This window comes from Nicotiana tabacum, chromosome 6, assembly GCF_000715075.1.
Source record: "Nicotiana tabacum cultivar K326 chromosome 6, ASM71507v2, whole genome shotgun sequence".
Taxonomy (NCBI): domain Eukaryota; kingdom Viridiplantae; phylum Streptophyta; class Magnoliopsida; order Solanales; family Solanaceae; genus Nicotiana; species Nicotiana tabacum.
Genome location: NC_134085.1, coordinates 211,160,182 through 211,181,690, shown reverse-complemented (window position 1 = coordinate 211,181,690; position 21,509 = coordinate 211,160,182). Strand labels below are relative to the sequence as shown.

Below are 21,509 nucleotides of genomic sequence, written 5' to 3'. Positions count from 1 at the left end.
ATATAATAGGGATTTGAGCCAAAGTTTAGGGGGTAACTTATGTATTTTGTCAAAAAGGAATAATGTTAAATGGATCATATACGTAACCAAAAAAAAAATCTCTCCGTAGCTGAATAGGAAGAAGGAGTGGGACCCAACAAATAAACGGCTCTGATTGGCTGAAATACGGCGGGCTCCACGTCAGGCGGCGTAGGGGGTAAATTAAAAGGAAATCTATATATAATGGACTTTAAAAGCCTCAAAAGTCCAAACCCAGTCTTCCTTGGCCTAAAACCTCATATCGGCCGCAGTCCATTAGGGTTTTGAGCTCTGAACCTCAAAGTTCAAGCATAAGCCCATCTTCTTCTCCTTCTCCCTCCAGAATTTTTTCTTGAATTACGATTAAAAAATAATCATAAACGATAAAGTATAAACCCTAAACCCTGCTTTAGATACAGAGGTTTTTGTTTCACCATTGGTTTGCGACGTCAGTTGTTCTAAAAAGTAAGTACCTTTTTTGCGCGGAATTAATTGCTTTTGTTCATGTGTCTGTTGTTTCATGGATTCTTATGTAAATAGCATTCAAGCTTTTCCTGCATTTATTCATTCATTCAAATTGATTTTTCCTTACATTCGGATCGTTTTGAAATTCACCTTTTGTATTTATTCTTAGATTGCCTGTTAACTTTTTTGAGATATTTTTGATTATGGGAAGCGTGTTTCTGTGCTGCTTAACAATCATTATGTGAATTAGGGAATGGATACTCTCCTAGTCATGTCTTGCTTTAGTCTGTAGGGAAGTATCCCATTGGTGTTCAACGTTAGTTGTCTGTAAAGAAGCATTGAGTTTGAAAGAGTTGTGAAAAGAAAATTTAGAAGTGTATATATCATCGAGTTGACTAGAAAGAATCATCTTTGTTCTAGGTTTTTCTGATGGTGTTTTGCATGTGATTGACAGTTCTTGATGGGAATTAGGAAAATCTGTCGTCAGAAGAAGGTTCCTTCACGGCAATTCAAATAATGCCTTCGAGGCAATACAGATGACACCCTCAAAGCTTTACAAATAACGCCTTTGAGGCAATAAAGCTAACAGCTTAAAGGCAATACAGATAAATCCTTCGAGGCCATGCAAATAATGCCTCTGAGGCGATGCAAATAGTGTATCATACAAACGATGCCTTCGAGGCTAGTGGCTACTCAAATAACGCCTTCGAGACTACACAAATAACTCCTTCAGGGCCATTAATTTATTATGTTAATGATGTTGACAAATCATTGTTGGACAATTTCAAGGGCATCACCTTTCATTAATTTTCAGTGACGTTCCATGGTTTATGCTTGAAAAATACTCGTCTAAGCCCTTAAGCTATATTGCATTACTGCTGCATAGGTTCATTTATTTGTCCAATTCAAATGCCTTCATTCTTTATGCCTGAGAACGACTAATATTGCAGTATTGCTTCATATGTTTACTTACTTTAAAACATTTGTATGCCAGAATTAGGTTATGAACTTTCTGCCTTATTTTGATATTTATGTGGTAGAGTAAATGTCATCGATAAAGTAACATGTTTTTCTATTTATATATAAACTAATGGTATAGCTCAATGAAGAATTGCAGCTAGTTGGTATTTTTGACAATACATGCATGCAGTTAGTTGATGAAATTATTTTAATTGGCGACAAAAGTATCTTCATTGATCTTTTGTTTGCTTTGCTGGCAGGGTGCTCACTATGGACGCCCTAACTAGTTATAATGAGATAGCTGATTCACAGGCACAACCGAATAAGCGCAGGCGGAAGAAGTCCATAGTTTGGGAACATTTCACAATTGAAACAATTGATGCGGACTGTACCAGGGCTTGTTGTAAGCAGTGCAAAAAGTCCTTTGCGTATATTAGTGGCTCAAAGTTAGCAGGCACCAGCCATCTCAAACGGCATATTGCCTTGGGTATTTGCCCGGTGAATCGAAGCAACCAGGAGAAGAATCAAACCCCATATAACCCCGCTGTGCAAACTAATGGTTCTGCAAGTGCTACTCTTAAATCAAGAAAGCGCTACAGAGCTACTCCAGGACCAACAAGTATCCCATTTGATCAGACCCGTTGCTGCTATGAGATTGCAAAAATGATAATTCAGCATGACTACCCACTTGAGATGGTGGAACACTCAGGATTTAATAAGTTTGTTCGAAGTCTTCAGCCATTATTTAGTTCAGTGAGTGTCAATACCATCCAAGACCACATTTTTAACATTTACCTGAGAGAAAAGCAAAGCCTTTTGAACATTATTAGTGCAATTCCTGGACATGTTAGCCTGACACTGGATTTAAGAACTTCAGATCAGAGTTTAGGCTATGTCTTCTTAACAGGATACTTTGTTGACTGTGATTGGAAATTGCAGCGGCGACTTCTCAATGTTATCATGGTACCTTTTCCTGATTCAGAAGTTGCCTTCAATCATGCTGTTGCCGCATGTTTGACAGATTGGTGTTTAGAGTCTAAGCTATTCACTCTCACACTGGATCGATCCTTCGCAAATGACAATGTTAGAAAAAACCTGGGACATCTACTGTCGATCAAGGGAGGAAATATTCTCAATGGTCAGCTAATAATTGGTAGTTGTTGTGCTCATGTTCTGAGCCATCTTGCACAGGATGCGTTAGATTCCATGAGAGCAATTGTTGAGAAGGTCCGCCAAAGTGTTAAGTTTGTTAAAACCGCAGATGCCCACGAAGAAAAGTTTCTTGAGCTGAAGAGACAACTTCAAGTTCCCAGTGCAAAGGAACTTATTGTTGATGACCAAACTAAATGGGATACCACATATCAAATGCTGATGAACGCTTCTGAGCTGAAACAAGTATTTTCTTGCTTGGATACTTCTGATCCTGATTATAAGGTGACTCCTACAATGGCTGAGTGGAAGCAGGTTGAAATTCTCTGTGCATACCTGAAGCTTTTCTTTGATGCAGCCAACATTTTAACTTCCTCGACATATGCAACGGCTGATGTGTTATTTCATGAAGTGTGGAAAATTCAGCTCGACCTGATGCAGGCAGCCCATAGCCAGGATCATTTCGTAAGCAATTTGACTAAACCATTGCAGGAGAAGTTTGACAAATACTGGACTGATTGCAACCTGGTTTTAGCAGTTGCTGTTGTTATGGATCCTAGATTCAAAATGAAGATAGTCGAGTTCACCTTTAACAAGATCTATGGTGAAGAAGCTGAAACTTGGATCAAGATTGTTGATGAGGGAGTGCATGAACTGTTTTGTGATTACATCGTGCAATCACTTCCTCCGCCTCCGCCTAATTTTGTGGATGAAGCAAATGAGAATATTATAAAATCAGAATTCTGTCAGGAAGATAATTTCCTTCCTAATGGTGATACATTTGCAGATTTTGATGTCTATCTCCATGACATTATGAACAATCAGCAGATGAAAACAGAGTTAGATCAGTATCTTGAAGAATCTCTCATGCCCCGTTCACAAGATTTTGATGTTTTGGGTTGGTGGAGAATAAACAGATCCAAGTACCCCACTCTCTCCAAAATGGCATCTGATATTTTATCCATCCCCGTCTGCACAGTAACTCTAGATTCTGTGTTCGACACTACACCGCGAAATTTGGACAGCCACCGTAGTTCTTTGAGACCCATAACTCTTGAGGCTCTCAGTTGTGCAAAGGATTGGCTCCAATATGAATCTTGGGAGCTCCCATCCGGAGTCCCAGCATCAATGGTTAAAATGGAGTATTAGCTTTGTTAGTAAAGATTTTTTTCTTTTAGTTTCTTTTTTGTTTTCTTTTGCTTCGCCTTTATATTAACATTTTTGTGCACACAAGCTTATAGGTCAATGAAATTCATATTCTTTCACCAACTTTACCAAAATAAGATTCACTCTTTCATCTTTCTGGAAAAAAGTAGGAATATATAAGGAAGCTAGTGATTGGGAAAAAATCTGCTGTTTAGATTGTGCAGAAGATTGAAGGCTCTAAGGCTATCAATACCATTGTATCATCTGATAAAATCAAATAAATTAGTTTCAACACTTAAGATTGAATGCATCAAGTGATTACACATTAGATGTGTTAGTGAAATTTGAATGCTGCATCCATAATATATGATTATTTAATAATAAGGAAGGGCTAGATGAGAGAGAAAAAAGCAAGGAAACGAGGAGTAACGATAAAGTGGCACACCAAATCCGTCGTTACCTCACGATGCTCTTGTGCAGAAGGCCACTACTGCTTATTTCACTGACTTCAATCTATATGCGAGAGCTCAAAAATGTGGATGAAACCTTAGATTAGCATCACATGGTAGTCTCAAGCTCTCTCAGGAGACTGTCAAACTTGTCATATAATTTAAATTCGTCTTTCCACGAAAAAAGTGTGTTCTTCATAGCTTCACTATGCCCAAACCAAGTTTCCCAACTTGCTCATCTTCACTTTTCTCCAAAAGTCTATTTATCACCACACGCGATCATAGAAAGCTGCAAATCTATGGACCAACTTAGGCAGATTCACTCAGTAATGATCCAAAATGGCCTTGCTTCTGATCCCACACTCTGCTCCAAGATCATAGCTTTTAGTTCAACTTGTGAATCAGGTGATATGAAATATGCTCGTTCTGTGTTTGACATAATGCTAGAACCAGGAGTCTTCGTTTGGAATACAATGATCAAGGGCTATTCAAAAGAAAATAGTCCAAATAATGCAGTGTCCATTTACAGAGAGATGTTAAATGACAATGTTCAACCGGACAATTATACGTTCCCCTTCTTGCTTAAGGGTTTTACTCCTGAAATATCGTTAAACATAGGGAAAAGTATGCATGCTCATATATGTAAATTCGGGTTTGAGTTAAATGAGTTTGTTCAGCATTCGTTGATTCATATGTACTGTTTAAGTGGGCAAGTTGATATGGCTCGTGGCGTATTTGATTTGAGTTCTAAAAGTGATATACTAATTTGGAATGCTATGATTTCCGGGTACAACAGGTCCAGACAATTCGGAGAGTCAAGGAAACTCTTTTATGCAATGGAGGAGAAGCGATTGCAGCCCACTTTTGTGACTCTTGTCTCAGTAATATCAGCTCTCTCACAGCTTAAGGATTTAGATACTGGCAACCGAGTTCATCAATATGTTAAGGACTGTAAGGTAGAGTCTAATTTGGTTTTGAACAATGCTTTAATTGACCTGTATGCGGGTTCTGGAAAGATGGATGTTGCACTTGGCCTATTTCAGAGCATGAAGCATAGAGATGTGATATCGTGGACCACAATTGTCAAAGGTTTCGTGAACATTGGACAAGTTGATGTAGCTAGGAAATATTTTGATCAGATGCCAGAGAGGGATTCCATATCTTGGACAGCCATGATTGATGGATATGTCAAAGAAAACCGATCTAAAGATGTCTTAATGCTCTTCCGTGAAATGCAAGCAGCAAAGATACGACCAGATGAGTTCACTATGGTTAGCATCCTTACCACATGTGCACATCTTGGGGCTCTTGAACTTGGAGAGTGGATCAAGGCTTACATTGACAAGCACAAGATTAAGGTTGATAGACATTTGGGGAACGCTGTCATAGACATGTACTTGAAGTGTGGAAATGTGGAAAAGGCACTGATGGTGTTTTCTGAAATGCCTTGCAAGGACAAATTCACATGGACGGCCATGATTGTCGGTCTTGCAACTAATGGGAATGGGAGAGAAGCTCTAGATATGTTTTTTGATATGTTGAGAGCTTCAGAAACACCTGATGAGGTGACTTACATTGGCGTGCTTAGTGCTTGTACTCATATGGGTATGGTAGAGGAAGGAAAAAGGTTTTTTATTAGCATGACCTCTCAGCACGGCATTCAACCTAATGTTACACATTATGGCTGTATGGTTGATCTTCTTGGTCGAGCAGGGCGCTTGGGGGAAGCTTATGAGGTTATAAAGAATATGCCAATGAAACCAAATTCAATTGTTTGGGGAGCTCTTCTTGGTGCTTGCAGAGTTCACAAGGATGTTCAAATGGCTGGAATTGCAGCTCAACAACTTCTTCAGCTAGAGCCTGGTAGTGGGGCTGTTTATGTTCTCTTGTGTAATATATATGCAGCTTGTAAAAAATGGGAAAACTTGCGCGAGATAAGAAGAATAATGACGCATCAGGGAATCAAGAAGACGCCAGGTTGTAGTCTGATAGAGATGCATGGGATTGTTCATGAATTTGTTGCAGGGGATCGGTCTCATCCTCAATCTAAAAGCATCTATTTAAAGTTGGCTGAGTTGATTGAAGAACTGAAATTAGCAGGCTATGTTCCTGATACTTCAGAGGTTTCTCTTGACACAGGAGAAGAGGAGAAAGAGAACTCCCTTACTCGGCTAAGTTAGAAGTTGGCGATTGCATTCGTTCTAATTAATTCTGAACCTAAATCCACTATTAGGATAGTTAAAAACCTTAGAATCTGTGCAGATTGCCACCATGTAACAAAGTTAATATCAAATCTTTACAATAGTAAACAAGTTGTTAGAGACAGAACCCGGTTTCACCATTTGTACAAGGTTCATGTTCTTGTAAAGATTGCCTTCTCCATAGGGAAAATACGTTCTCCGCTTGGACTAGGAAATAAAATACTTTTGTTGTACTATCTGTTGCTTTTACAAAATTTAGAAACTTTTAGTACGCAACTAATTCTCTTACAGCAATCCAAAAACAACTCTGTCATAATTAAAATTCAAACACTCACAAAAAAAAAAACAAAACGTTTTCTTGATCAAGTAATTAGTCTGAATTATGGACACTAAAGCCAGGCTTAGAAGGCTTCATGAGTTTTATATACCCTCTAGAACTCAGAGTTTTGAAGCTTATGAACTCCACACATAGCATTAGCAAAATTTCAGAGGCTAACGCGGTCGCTCCGGAGCTTTATGCAACATTGGTGTCAACTCCGAATCTCCATCATCGTTCTCATTATAGTCGTCGTCTTCCAATTCTTCATTGTGACGAAGTTCTGCAATTTTTCTACGCATATGCCGACGCCATGCAGCTTGTATAAAGCTGGCAGCCCACGTTCTCCATTGCTGCGAGTAAAATCTGAAAGTGTGCTGTACCTGTCGACTCTGCAGCCGCCTGAACTGAGATGTAATGTACTTCACTTCCTCTGCTTCTAAGGCAAATGCCTCTACTTCTGTGAGTGCCTTTACAGTCCTAGTGGATGGCGGCAAGTTTGAACCGGATTTAGGATCCAATGCCCATGTCAGCAGTTCCTCCCCGCAGAAGTCATTTTCTTTCAGAATACCTCTGTTGAAGAAACCACTTCTTCCACCATCAGTTGTTACACTTTCTAGGTGACCACGGATTATAAACAACATTTCACCAACCGGGTCCCCTTCCCTAACTATGTACGTATTTTCTGTGCATAAACTTGGTTTCAACCGCTCACAGATTGCATCAAGCAACCTCTCGTCCATGTTCTCAAACAAGGGCACCTACAAAACGGGTCATTCACAATATTAAAACAAATTCACATTGAGGTTTCAATATATAAAGGTACTCCAATATTATCATGCCCAAAAGTGTAAGCTTTCTTTTCATTTCTATGCACACTTACATCAAATTTCTTAACTCTTTAAGATACGGAAACAGGATTATCAACAAGAAAAGAGTACTTACCCTTCTGACCAAATTCAAACAAAGATGCCGCTTAATATCCCTCCTAAGATCTTTTGGCAGATTTTGCACTAAACTCTCTTCATCTACTCCTCTAGTTTCCAGCCATTTGTATTGATCATAACGTCGAACTCTCTCCCTTAGCTCGGGAGGAAGTACTCTGTGATGCATCCACTGCTCCGAGTCACGCCTTTTGACCCTCATTTCCTCAAGGCGTACCGTCAGAGACTGAAGATAGGTCTGTAGGGAACAAAAGATTCCTCAAGTTTCAACACTGTTGGAATGTACGAACTTGTACGTTTTCCTAATTAAAGAATTTTCATGCTCCTAAGGTTTAATAGTAGTATAGTGTAATACAATCAAGCATTTCCCGTAATCAGGCAATTAGCAGGTTGTTAGAAGTCATTTCTCCCATTTGTTTAGGACATAACAAGGTAGGTTATGCAATCCCTCCATTTTTATTGTTTGAACCAATCTGAATTCGGAATAATATGAAACAAGAAAGACCAAATTCCTTACTTTTTCTTCCAATCTGATTAAACAACATCAGAGAAGGATAAATACTAAAATAGGAGGTAAATCTCCTTCTTTTTCCGCTTCACCTTCCGTCTCCTACATCAAGCAGTTAGAGGAACCGAAGGAGCCATATGTTTAAAATGTTAGCAATATGAGAAGGCACTTTATCATTATTGAACTAATATTAAACAAAAGCTTGTATAAGATCTGATAAAATCCCTATGGTGCTCATCCGATTTTTGAATTCCTTGGGTCAATTTATTCAATACTAGACTGTCAAACAAATATGCAGTTGTATTAACTTTAACGCCAAGTATCTATGCAATAGTGGCCATAAGTCCTGTTCAAGATATTGCCAGCTTTGACCCTTGAAAAGAAACTAAAAGAATAAACGAAGTATGACACTGAAAAGCTTGGTATTATTCTGCATCATCTTCTAAAGAATCTGACAAGTTCAACCTTAAGAAAAACGTTCCCAGAAAACCAAAACATAAAGGCCTCTTTAATCAACGCACCTGCATGTTTCCAATGAGAAGAGCAAATAGTAGGAGTCCGGAAATGGCCAATATTATTGAAAAGAGATTTTCCAGAGTATAGGTACTGGTTTCAAGCCCCTGACCAAGTGTGCTGTAAAAAATGAAATATCAAACTAGTAAGCTCAGGAGGCCTTGTAAGGCGGCATTGACCAAAGGGCGATTTTCTGGCTGTAGTGAACACCAACGTGTACAGGGAAAATTATGAGGCAGACGAATGTTGACCAAATACAAAGTGTGGAAAGGAGGGGAAATAACAATATTATTAGAGGCATCATATAGCTGAAATTTTACCTCAAATTCTGCAAGCCCCACCACAAACAAAAACAATATTTGACAACGAAATCCTCAGAGTCAAGAACACCAGATGTTACAGCTCTTGCATATATTCCATACTGAAAGGTTTCCTCCTCAGAACATTTCTTGTCAAGAACACTCTTACCAATTTCTTGCCATTCTGTCACATTAAAGTTTCCTTCACGTGAACAATACAGATAAGATAATTTTTCATTGCACCGCTCATTTTCACTACATGCTTCATTCCAACATGTATCTTTGCGTTCAATGGATAACAGGTACCAGAAGGCCCCGAATATCTGCATATCACAAACAATAGACTTTAAGCATTTCTGGACTCTTGAACGATGTCCTTCTCATCATGTTTGAGATTCCACATTGGTTATTTTGACTGGAGATAAATTAGCCTCTCCTAGTACCATAAATAGTCAAATACTAATAACTGATGGAATTATAGTTAACAGCTCAGATTAGAATGATAACAAAGTATGCCGAAAGGAAAAGGAAATAAAAGGATCCAGTTTACCAATTGAGGTCGGGTGAATAGATAGGAGTAATGTACAACTTGTGTTCAATAAGGAGGATGAAAAGAATGTAATGCAGTGTCCCAAATGGCGGCCCTTAACAAATGCATCCTATGAGTCACATTAAAGAACTAGTCCAAGGCACAAAGCTATTTGTACGATGAAATCTAGAAAAAAGAACAGCTATCACAGAATTTCCATATTCTAGACCAAGAACCAGAAAAAAGCAGAGTGGAAAACCAACTACCTATAAAGGTTCTTCTAGTAAGCATTTTGATGAAAAACTAAGCTTCACTTAATACTAAAATGATTCCTTAAAGAGTATGGTAGCCTGATGTTTTATCTTGTTAATTATATACATTCTTATTGTATGTAATGACTGGTCACTTTATGTCGAACCTTATCAGGCAAAAGAATTCACGATAAATTGTAGCAACATGAGTTAGTAATTCTTCTTGTCCCAGAATGAAAAAACAAAAGCAGTTAACAGTACTACCGAATGTAACAATGAACAGACTTGAGAAGTTACTTACATGACTAGCCAGCACAAACCACAACAGATAATATGCAGCACCAGCCCAAGCAGTTTCTGCAAACACCCCCGCAGTCTTTTTCAAATCCGAACTTAATGGAACAAATCGCAAAAATCTAGGAATATATTGAAGGATGATGATGACCACTAACGCTTTCTTTGTACCCAATACATCCGAACCTTTTGATCCATCAAGATATCTCGCTACCACAAGCTGAAGAAGAAAAAAGCACTCGAAGACATAAATCAAGCAAATACCACCTTATGGAGAAAGAAACAATGGTAAAGTTATAGTTGAAGCTTCCTGAGGAAATCCAGATGTTTTTATATTATCTGTCTACTGTGGCTGCTAGTACTAAAATAGGCTATAGGCATATGTGCCCCTTTAACTTTCTGTTTTTGATTGTCTATTGCTGGAACAAAAGGTGCATAGAAAAAATAGGTATCATTTGTATAATGCTGTGTACAACTAGTAAAATAGGTTATATGCATGTCTGAGAGAGAGAGAGAGAAAGAGTTCCAAGGAGAAATCCGAAAGGTAACTGAATGCTGAATGTGCACATTAGAATAGTCAAAGGAATAGTAGGAACCTGCGGTAAAGGAAGAACAGAAAGAAGATCCACCACAAAATAACGCTGGATATATCTGCTTGCTATTTGTTTGGGATCTATAACAAGTTCGCCTCGCCCAAAAACACGGGAAGAGGGAGCAATGTAAGCCGTTCGAAATTGGAGAACCATGCGGATAACGTAAAACAAATCAAGTATTGTCCGCATACTGATTACTACTTTTGCTAAACTTTCATCTATATGGAGACACATCCCTTCACTCTTAAAAACAGGAAGGAAGAGAAATAGAGGATCAACAGATACTGCAAAAATACATGATATGACCAATAGCCTATTCCAGAACAGGAGAGACTTGTCTTGAGGATCAAATATCTTTCTATTAGAAACTTTAAGATCTTCTGGAAAAACTGCACGGGTAACACCAGATTTCAGTGTTCGGCCAAATGTCATCAGTCCCTCAGATCCTCTTTTTACTCCTAGTTTTATCGACTTGGATGGGTTGTTTGGACGCCCACCAGTAGTCATCCCCTCTATATTAAAGCCAAACTTTGTCCTTCCAGCCATATCGGACTTAAATGATAAGTCAGAGTTAGCGTCCTCCAACCTGCAAGAAACAACAAGGAAAACCTTTTTTGACTTATAATAGACAACTAGTTCACTCCAGGAATTTATGGGTGAGAGGCTGTCTGAACAATTACAAGCATATGCTTCAATATAGGACAAAATAATTGAAGTGATAAAATATGCATGCCCAGTACTTGACACTCTGCAACACAATTACAGAAGTATCGGTGTGCAAAATGTGTTTAAAGACAAGAAAGAGCATACAGAATCCACTCGTTGCCTAATGCAGCAATTTAATTGCTTGGTTTTTGATAAGGTATTTTTAGGATAAGATAAACAATCCAATATAATACACAATGATTATGTTTTAGCACTTTGTTCAACCTCTTGGAAGTCCTCTTTGGTATTGAGAGGTCTTAAGCAAATTTCTTTTGAAGCTAATGGTTAAAGGTCCTCCTCTACATAGTCGGGAAGATGTAATTTTGCCAAAATGTATCGGTCATAGTTCAGAATGCAACGAGATGGCGTATGTTCTGTATTGTGTAACTGGCAGAAGTACAGAGACGACAAAAGGAGCATTTTAGCATTTAGAGTTTGCACAAATACATACACGGATATAGACCGAATAAAGAAGAAATATGGGAATATACAGATAGGGAAAAAGAAATGCTTCAAATAAACGCATACCTTACAAACTTTTCTTTTTGTCCTCCAATAAGCTGAGACTTGTAATTACCAAACATTGTATTAAATCACTTGCATAGAGAGTGGAGGAGTTCATCAAAACATCAGGCATATGGCCATCCACATCAACTAATAATGTATTGACCACTGTTACTGCACTTCAATTTTGGGGCAAAATTATATAAGGTGTCAGCAGATTGTAGTCATTGAAAAGCGTAAAACAGTCTGTAAATCGGCATATAACCCTCCACAACATTTAACCAATTACTATTGTTCCAAAGCCATGTTGCTCAAAAAAGTGAAATACAGCACCTAGAAATTTCAGAATTTTATTTTCTTTGCAGTCCATGCCTTCCCATTTCCTCAACCAACAAAAGAACTAAAATGAAATGTGAGGGGGAACAAACAGGTCGCTAGATATTTTTGTTTGGTTTGTCATCCGGTATCCGGTACCCGCCGGACTAATCTGGATTTGCACCGCATAAGGCCATTAAAGGGGGAAGCGCTGCTTCATGCCAAGATTTTTTTCATTTTCAAGGCTCAAACCCGTGACCTATGATTAAGGGGGAGGGATCCTATCCATCCACTACAACCCATTGGTGGTAAAAGATAGCTAGCTAGATAATTAATTAATGGCAACGAGCCATAGCCTCAAAACTCGTTATGCATGCATGCATGCATAGCAAGACAACTGACAAAATTCAATAAAATACAATTTCATGAAATTTGACGTTTCTAAGGCAAGCGTACAATAATATCAATGCGTGTCGATAAGTAGTGAATTAAAAAAAGAAAAGAAAATCTCGCTCTGAAAAACAGCAACAAACGACGATCATCACCAAATTGAAGCGACAAAAAAGAGTAAAAGGAGCAAGCCCTCAATTGTTTCCAAAAGGGATCAATTTACAACCTCAAAGATGTTGACGAGAAAGAAATTGGAAACTGAGACAAAAAAGGCTAAAAATGGAACTTACCCTGAACGTCCTTTAACGTTGAATCTTGACGATTCTAATTTACAAAGTGCATCAAATTGCCGGAGAATTACATCAAAGAATAGCTTTTCGGAGGGACGAGAGGAAAGTGAAAAGGAGAAGAAGAAGAAGAAGAAGAAGAAGAAGAAGAAAGAAGAAGAAGAAGAAGAAGAAGAAGAAGAAGAAGGAGGAGAGGGAATTAAGGGAACAAGTTTTTCCGGTATACCAAATAGGAAATAAACTTTTGAAGGATTTGTTATAACGGATTTTGGGTCAACAGTTGTCGTTACGACGTTCAGTTTCATATTTTTCTTGTTAGTTGACGAGGCCACTGCGTATAAGATTTTGCTACTCATACTCTATCCAATTCTAATATAGTTTATGATATGGTTCCATGGAGATTGGAGAATCTAGCGACAAACTTATAATGTTCTTACTCCTATTTGACAGAATCAAATTGATGAAGTTTTGTTTGTTGAAAATTTAAATTGCTTAAGTTGAAACTAAATAACTTTCGGAAGATTTATATTTAAAAAGAGTTGGGAATCATTGAATTCACTCGATAGCGTGATAATAATAAAATCTTAGCATCTACATATATTTCTCTTAGGAATAATTGTTTATTGCTAATACAATTATATTTTGCTCACTAAGAATTAATCAATTAACAATACTCCGCGAGGTTATGTAAATCAATTGATATATTACTTGTGACGATTAAACCGAAATAATTTTCTTGCCTGAATTGTGCTAAAAGATAGCAAAAACCTCTTGCGATTACTTTTTACTAAAAATCAATAATCTTGCCAACTACAACTCCTCTGTGAGAATTAGAATGGAAGTAAGCAAGATTACAGACTTGGAATAATAGCTTAAAAAGAATTACTCTCACTCTATTATTTTACTCAATAGTTATCATATATTAATTTTGCTTCGTTAGAATTACAAAATTGACATACAACTAACTTTGGAGAATAAATAAATAGAAGTGATAATAATTAATTAAAACTAATATTCCGGCACAATATAGAAATATAATTAGAAAGTTTCAGGTCAAGCATGTAGTAAAATTGAGATTAATATTATAACGCTATCGAGCTTCATCAACTATCCCAACAAAAGAGATTACTCTATTATGGAGTATTTAAATCTCACAAAGAAAGAAATTCTTAAAATACTATCAACACTCTTAGAAAATTCAAAGACTACAAGATAAAATGAAATAGATAAAGAAAGAAGCAAAGACCAAAACTAGAGAAAAGTTGTTAATTAGGCACATATGATCTTCCCCCTTTCAACACAAACATCCTATTTATAGAAATCAAATCTCATAAGGTGCCACGATGCCTCGTGGTTCTTTTGCCATGATGCGTCGTGCTTCTATTGCCATGATGCCTCGTGCTTCTCTTTTTATTCCTTTATTTGCTTTATCATGATATTTTTATTTCCTGCAAAATACTATTAGAAAATACAGATAATTGACATATATATATATATATATATATATATATATATATATATATATAATTTAAAATAATTTATTTTTAAGTATATAATATATGAATATTTTATAGTCATCAAACTCCCCAACACTTGAATCCTTGCTCGTCCTCGAGGCAGTAATTTTATCAATAATTGTTGTTTCTTGTAGAGTAGAAAAGTAAAAAAAATAAAGTTTCACATAAAATTCAAAACCTATAAGTTTTTCAAGTCGCCAAATCTATACCTTGTTTCTGCTTCTGCTTTTGTTTGCCAAAAACTTTCAACTCCTCTTTTGATGAACCTTTTGAGATTGATAACATTAAGATCACAATTTTGAGTTTCTCAAATTTTGTCCATAGGCTTGCCCTTCATGTCAGTCTCCACTAATGTAGAATCAACACTAAATTCTAAAATTAATTTAGGACTTTTTCAGGCTTGTAATGATAGGCTTAATGTTGGTAAGGTAAAGGGATATATTGGTAGTGACTTTGTTCCATCCAGTTTTATTATGAGAGCTGACTATTTTACCAAAGTAACTATGTACAACTCAACACAAAGAAAATAACTCTAGAGATTGAGCTAAAGGTCCCGATCTCCAATTCCATAATTAATATCACTTAAGTCATCATTTTTCTCAATAGATTCCTTAAATTCAAGCTTCTTGAACCAAGAATTTATTCTACAGATATATACACGTTGTTTTCTTTTTCTCCCCCCCCCCTTTTAGAGTAAAATAAAATATTTACTCCACAAGTATTCCTTCATCGCTTGCTTTAATAATCATTTTTTCTCAACTATAACCGGAAGGAGTAGTATAGATCTTTTTGTAGGATAAACCAATATGGTGTATCAATAAAATTTGGTTTATCCATCTTTTTTTTTCTTTTCTTTTTTTGGGCTCAAAGTTGGGTGCTAAAAGGCAAAATATAAATATTTGTGGTTAAAAATAGATAGGCTAAAAAGGGTATCAAAGAAAGCCTAATTTTATTCTAAAAATAGTGCTGTCTAGAATTTTGCCTTGATAGACATTTGGGGCAAGTTCTAGCAGAATTTTATTGATTCTACCTGTTGAGATCATAATGCTTCTCAATTCCAACACTTTCTCAAATTTAGAGATACTCGTTCTTGCCTTCGCAAAAATAAAATCACAAACTTGGAAGTTATATGGCATAAACGAAAAAAATTATGTTTGAAAAATATGTAAACTTTTACTTTAAAACTTTAATATTGTACAAGAACAACAATTAAGAATAAAATAAAAGATGGATATATATATATATATGTATATATATATAGAGAGAGAGAGAGAGAGAGAGAGGGAGAGAGAAGAAAAAACTTGAAAGAGTGTGTGACAACACATATTTTTATATGTAATAGACTGACTAATTTAAGACCTTATTAGTCATTTGGTCCTGGTTTAAATATAAACCAACAAATTTACTTGTGCCAACATTTTGAATTGATTCATTAAATGGTTAATCAACCAGTTACTTAGGCATACCGATCACCATGGAGTTACTCCTACACATGTGTCTCTGTTTTTGTAGAGGCATTCATGAGATGTTCTGGTTGTACAATAACCTGGATATTGACCAGATCAATTGATTAAGCATTTAGTTACTCAAATCTATGTCGGGCTTATGAGGCTCCACTGCTTCTCCCTCAATGGCTACGGGTTTTGTATCTTAGTTCTGAGTTTAAAGTCGTCAGCTCGACTTATTAATTGTAGAATTCATCAGTCTATCAAAGTAACCGATGGATGTTGTTCAAAATATCTTCTATAGTACAATTTTAGCCTGTGATCATTTACCTTAAACTTGTCTCCTTCATTTTTCTGAATTTCAATTGCCCCGTACGAAGTAACACCTATAACATTGTAAGGACCCGTCCACCTGAATTTTAATTTTCCTGGGAATAACCTGAGTTGACTATTGTAAAGAAGTACCTGATCTCCAATTTTAAAACTCTTTGGTGGATCAACTTTTCATGCCATATTTTTGTTTTTTCTTTAAAAATTTTAGCGTTTTCACAGGCTCCCAATCTCAGTTTTTCAATTCATTAACCTGAATAAATCGCTTTTTACCAGCGGAGGTTAAATCAAAGTTCAGTGCTTTCAATGCCCAAAAAGTTTTATGTTCTAATTCTATGGGCAAATGACAAGCTTTTCCAAAGACTAATCTATATGGAGATGTTCCAATTGGCGTTTTGAAAGCCATTCGGTACGCCCATAATGCATCATCTAATTTTAAAGCCCAGTCTTTTCTTGAGATTCCAACCGTTTTTTCAAGAATTCTCTGTAACTCGCGGTTGGAAACCTCAACTAGCCCTTGAGTTTGAGGATGATATGGTGTTCCTGTTTTGTGAGTCACATTATATTTTGACAGTAAAGCAGAAAATTGCCTATTGATGAAATGAGTTCCTTGGTCACTAATGATGACTTGCGGTGTGCCAAATCTGGTAAAAATATTTTTTTTAAGAAAATTACACAATGTACGAGCATCATTATTTCTTGTAGGGATGGCTTCAACCCGTCTTGATACGTAATCCACAACCACAAGGATATATTCAAAAGAATGAGAAGAAGGAAAATGACCCATAAAATCTATTCCCCAAACATCAAATATTTCACATACATGTATTGATTGCAGTGACATCTCATCTCTCTTGGTGATATTACCTGTTCTCTGACACCTGTCACATTGTGTTATATATGCTCGGGCATCTTTAAAGAGTACGGGCCAGAAGAATCCGGCTTCTAAAACTTTAAAAGTTGTTCGATTTGCTGCATAATGTCCTCCAATTGCTCCATCATGACAATGATATAGAATTTTATCCATCTCTTCTTCAGGTACACACCTTCTAATGATATTATCTGCACAATTTTTGAATAAGTAAGGTTCATCCCACAGATAATAATTTGCATCAGATATAAGTTTTTTTCTTTGCTGGTAAGAGTAATCTTGTGGTATCCACTTTCCAACCAAGTAATTCGCGATATCTGCAAACCAGGGTGGTTGAGTCACAATTGTGTCAACTGAAAAAATATGTTCATCAGGAAATTCTTCTTTTATCTCATTAAACTCAAGGGGAGGATTTTCTAATCTAGACAAATGGTCAGCTACTTGGTTCTCTGTCCCTTTTTTGTCCTTTATCTCAAGGTCAAATTCTTGCAGAAGTAAAATCCATCTTAATAATCTAGGTCGAGCATCTTTCTTAGCTAAGAGGTATTTTAAAGCTGCATGATCAGTAAAAATAGTGACTTTGGTTCCTATCAAATAGGAGCGAAACTTATCAAAAGCAAACACTACTGCTAGTAACTCTTTTTCTGTCGTGGCATAATTCACTTGTGTCTCACTGTCCTACTAGCATAGTAAATGGGACGAAATCTTATCCCTTCTTTGGCCTAAAACAGCCCCAACTGCTTTATCACTAGCATCACACATGACCTCAAAATGTTGGTTCCAATCAGGGGACACAACTACATGTGCAGTTGATACCTTTTCCTTAAGGGTTTCAAATGCTTTCACACAGTCACCTGAAAAATCAAACTTAGTGTCTTTCATCAAGAAGTTAGTCAACGGTTTTGAAATCTTTGAGAAGTCTTTTATGAATCGTCTGTAAAAACCTGCATGACCTAGAAAGCTTCTAATTCCTTTCACAGTTATGGGAGGGGGTAATCCTGCTATAAGATTAATTTTTGCCTTATCAACTTCTATCCCTTTAGCAGTGATTTTATGTCCTAAAATAATTCCTTATGTAACCATAAAATGCCATTTTTCCCAATTAAGAACTAAGTTTGTTTCTTCACCATCTTTTAAGAACTAAGGTCAAATGGTTAAGACAATCCTTATATGTTTTGTCAAATAGTGTAAAATCATCCATAAAAATTTGAAGAAATTTGTCAGTCATGTCAGCAAAAATTGTTGACATGCAACGCTGAAATATAGCAGGGGCATTACACAGACCAAATGGCATTCTCCTATAGGCATATGTTCCATGAGGGCATGTGAAGGTCGTCTTATCTTGATCTTCTGGTGCAATTGGTATCTGATTATATCCTGAATAGCCATCAAGAAAATAGTAAAAGCCATATCCGGTAATTTTTTCCAACATTTGATCAATAAATGGTAAAGGAAAATGGTCTTTTCTAGTGACATCATTGAGACGTCTGTAATTAATACAAACTCTCCATCCTGTAACAGTCCTGGTAGGTATGAGCTCATTATTTTCATTTTTTATAACTGTCATTCCTCCTTTCTTTGGTACTACATGAATAAGACTTACCCACGGGCTGTCAGAAATGGGGTATATAATACCTTCTGCCAACAGCTTTACGATCTCTTTTTTCACTACTTCCTACATTGATGGATTCAATCTTCTTTGCGGTTGGACTATTGGCTTGTAGCTATCCTCCATGAGGATTCTGTGTGTACAAATAGCCGGACTAATCCCTTTAATATTTTCTACAATCCACCCCAAGGCCCCTTTGTGTGCTTTCAATACTTTGATCAAACTATTTTTTTGTTCTACAATAAGAGAAGATGAAATAATTACCGAAAATAATTCTTGCTCAAGATAAACATATTTCAAATGAGAAGGGAGAGTTTTGATTTTAATTTTTGATTTAACTTGTTCGGATTTCATCTCTTCTTCTTTTGAATCTTTGTCCAATATTTCAGCTTCTCTTCTGATGGCGGGATCATCGTCCTATGTGGTGCCTGATTTGATCAAACATCTTTCCATTGAATCTGGAATTAATTGATCATCTTTGAATTCATATGTAAGATAACTAATCATGTCAATTGAAAAACATGAAGATGATGTTTCATTTCCTGAATATCTTAGTATCTTTTGCATATCAAATATGACTCTTTCTTCATCAACTCTTAAAATTAATTGTCCTTGATGAACATCTATAATTGCTTTTCCTGTAGCAAGAAATGGTCTACCTAAAATTATTGGTTCATTAGGACATTCTTTCATTTCAAGTACTATAAAATCTACAGGGAAAACAAACTTATCTACCCTTACGAGTACATTTTCAATTATTCCCTTAGGTTTCTTAGTACTTTGATCTGCAAACTGAAGGGAAACACTTGTGTCTTTTATTTCACCAAGATCTAACTTTTTAAAGATAGAAAATGACATTAAATTTATTGAAGCTCCAGAATCACAAAGTGTCTTTCAAAATATACTCCTCCCAAGGTGCATGGAATTGTAAAACTGCCTGGATTATCAAGTTTTTGTGGTAGATTATTCTGAAGTATAGCACTACATTTTTCCGTAAGCATTACCACAGAAACTTCTTCTAATTTTATTTTACTTGACAAAATTTCCTTTAAAAATTTGGCATATTAAGGCATTTGTAACAAAGCATCAGTAAAAGGAATATTGATGTGAATTTGTTTTAAAATCTCCAAAAATTTTGTAAATTGGTTGTCAAGCTTTTCTCTTTTCATTTTTTGTGGAAAGGGAATAGTCACAGGGAGAGGAGTCAATTTTTCAATATTTTTTTCTTCTTTTTTCTTGACTTCATTCTTTTCAGATGGTTTAGAGGGTATTTCAATATTCTTACCGTTGTTTACCTGTTGTTCTGACTGGTCTGCATAGGGTTCATCAAGCTCCTTACCTGAACATAAGGTGATGGCCTTAAGGTGCTTTTTTGGGTTTTTCTCTGTATTGCTTGGTAAGGGACCTTGAATCTTTTTTGAAACAAGAGCTGCCAATTGGCTCAACTATATTTTCAGATTTTTGAGGGATGAATTTTGGCTCTCCATCTTTTCATCAGTGACCTTAATAATCAAGACTTGAATGAGCTTGTTGAGGCCATTGCTGGTAGGGCCCTGCTTGTTGATAAGGTCTAAAGTTTGATTGACCTTGATTTGGATTCTGGTATCCGGGTGGACCCTGTATTTGTTGCTTCTGGAAGCTTTGAGAGTTCTCTGCACCATTTAGATTGCTCCATTGAAATCCTGGAAGTTTCTGTGCCATTGGACTTCCAAAAGGATACTGCTTGTAACCGATGACATTGACATGTTCATCATTGTGATTCATGGTTCTGATGATTTCCTTCACACATGTCACAAGCCTCAGATTGGGTTAGTTGTTTTGTATTCACCTGAAAAGTTTCAAACTTTTGTGTCAAAGAAATAATTTGTTGTGTTAGTGTATTTAAAGCATCAACCTGATTTACTGTAGCGGCCTTCTTGATAATTATACGCTCAGATGACCATTGGATGACATTCTCAGAAATTTCATTCAACAATTGCAATGCTTCCTCTGTTGTTTTTCCCATTACTGAACCTCCTGCAGCTGCATCTATCACATTTCTAGAAGAGGGTTTTAGCCCGTGATAAAAAAATATACAATTGTATATGTTCAGGAATATCGTGGTGTGGACATTTTCTTAACATTGCTTTTAACCTTTCCCAAGCTTGATAAACTGACTCTGTGTCAGTCTGCAAAAAATTAGATATGTCTTGTCTTAACTTTGTGGTTTTAGCAGGGGAAAAATATTTGTTTATAAATTTTTGAGTCATTTGATCCCATGTGGTAATGGAACCTTATGACAAATTTCGCAACCAAGTCTTGGCATCTCCTTTTAAAGAGAAAGGAAATAGCTTTGATAGCTTTAGGAGTTACTCCATTATACTTAGCTATTTCAATAAGTTCCAAAAAGTCAATTAAATGACTGTGTGGATCTTCACCTGCGTCTCCAGTAAGATGCAAGACTGTTGAATTGTTTGAATCAGGACAGTCCTGATTTCAAAGTTTTGGCTGCCACTGGAGGTTTACTGACACTAGATTCACAGTTGAAGCGGTCAGGTCTAGCATAATCCCTTAGGATTCTGTTTGCTGGCCTTGGCGCCACTTCATCAAATTGATCCTCTATTTGGACTGGTGGTGGTACTTCGCGTGGGTTGATATTTTCTACTTCCTTATTCTCCATACCTTCACAAGCTATGCTTTGGGAAGATAATGCTTGTCCTTTCCTGCGCAATCGAAGAGATCTTTCAATTTCAAGATCGTAATTGACCAACTCTTTTATAAAAGAGCGGGTCATAAACTACTCAAAATTCTAAAAAAAACAAACTGAACTTAACTCTTAAAGTGGTAGTAGTAGTAGTACTTAGAAGAAAATAATTAAAAGAAAATGATGAATAACAAGGACAACAAAGATTACAAAGATGA

The 21,509-nt window shown here is 36.5% G+C and overlaps 2 protein-coding genes, 1 non-coding gene and 1 pseudogene across 7 annotated transcripts; 3 read left to right on the top strand and 1 right to left on the bottom strand.

Annotated features, from left to right (window-relative positions):
* The first annotated feature begins 248 nt into the window (after positions 1 to 248).
* Positions 249 to 3,872, top strand: LOC107819669 (zinc finger BED domain-containing protein DAYSLEEPER). Of its 3 annotated transcripts, XM_016645800.2 has the most exons (3): positions 249 to 483; positions 938 to 1,369; positions 1,704 to 3,872. In XM_016645800.2, exons 2-3 carry the CDS (start codon positions 1,314 to 1,316, stop codon positions 3,739 to 3,741), a joined length of 2,094 nt encoding a protein of 697 aa, XP_016501286.2. In that variant the 5' UTR covers positions 249 to 483; positions 938 to 1,313; the 3' UTR covers positions 3,742 to 3,872. The 3 variants fall into 3 exon arrangements, with proteins under 3 accessions (XP_016501286.2, XP_016501287.2, XP_075112737.1); XM_016645801.2 differs by lacking the exon at positions 938 to 1,369; XM_075256636.1 differs by lacking the exon at positions 938 to 1,369 and having other exon boundaries at positions 361 to 483; positions 1,669 to 3,872.
* A 284-nt stretch (positions 3,873 to 4,156) lies between these two features.
* LOC107819668 (putative pentatricopeptide repeat-containing protein At3g15930) lies at positions 4,157 to 6,624 on the top strand (annotated as a pseudogene).
* Positions 6,594 to 13,063, bottom strand: LOC107819670 (putative cyclic nucleotide-gated ion channel 8). 3 transcript variants are annotated; one of them, XM_016645802.2, is made up of 8 exons: positions 12,840 to 13,063; positions 11,869 to 12,018; positions 10,639 to 11,221; positions 10,050 to 10,262; positions 8,990 to 9,291; positions 8,678 to 8,789; positions 7,650 to 7,886; positions 6,594 to 7,465 (listed from the first exon to the last, which is right to left on the bottom strand). In XM_016645802.2, exons 2-8 carry the CDS (start codon positions 11,922 to 11,924, stop codon positions 6,881 to 6,883), a joined length of 2,088 nt encoding a protein of 695 aa, XP_016501288.1. In that variant the 5' UTR covers positions 11,925 to 12,018; positions 12,840 to 13,063; the 3' UTR covers positions 6,594 to 6,880. The 3 variants fall into 3 exon arrangements, with proteins under 3 accessions (XP_016501288.1, XP_016501289.1, XP_016501290.1); XM_016645803.2 differs by having other exon boundaries at positions 11,869 to 12,023; positions 12,840 to 13,060; XM_016645804.2 differs by lacking the exons at positions 11,869 to 12,018; positions 12,840 to 13,063 and adding an exon at positions 11,566 to 11,740.
* Positions 13,064 to 20,702: 7,639 nt separating this feature from the next.
* Positions 20,703 to 20,809, top strand: LOC142182380 (small nucleolar RNA R71). The gene has a single exon (XR_012711215.1). It is a non-coding gene; the product is annotated as a small nucleolar RNA R71 (small nucleolar RNA).
* Positions 20,810 to 21,509: the final 700 nt, after the last annotated feature.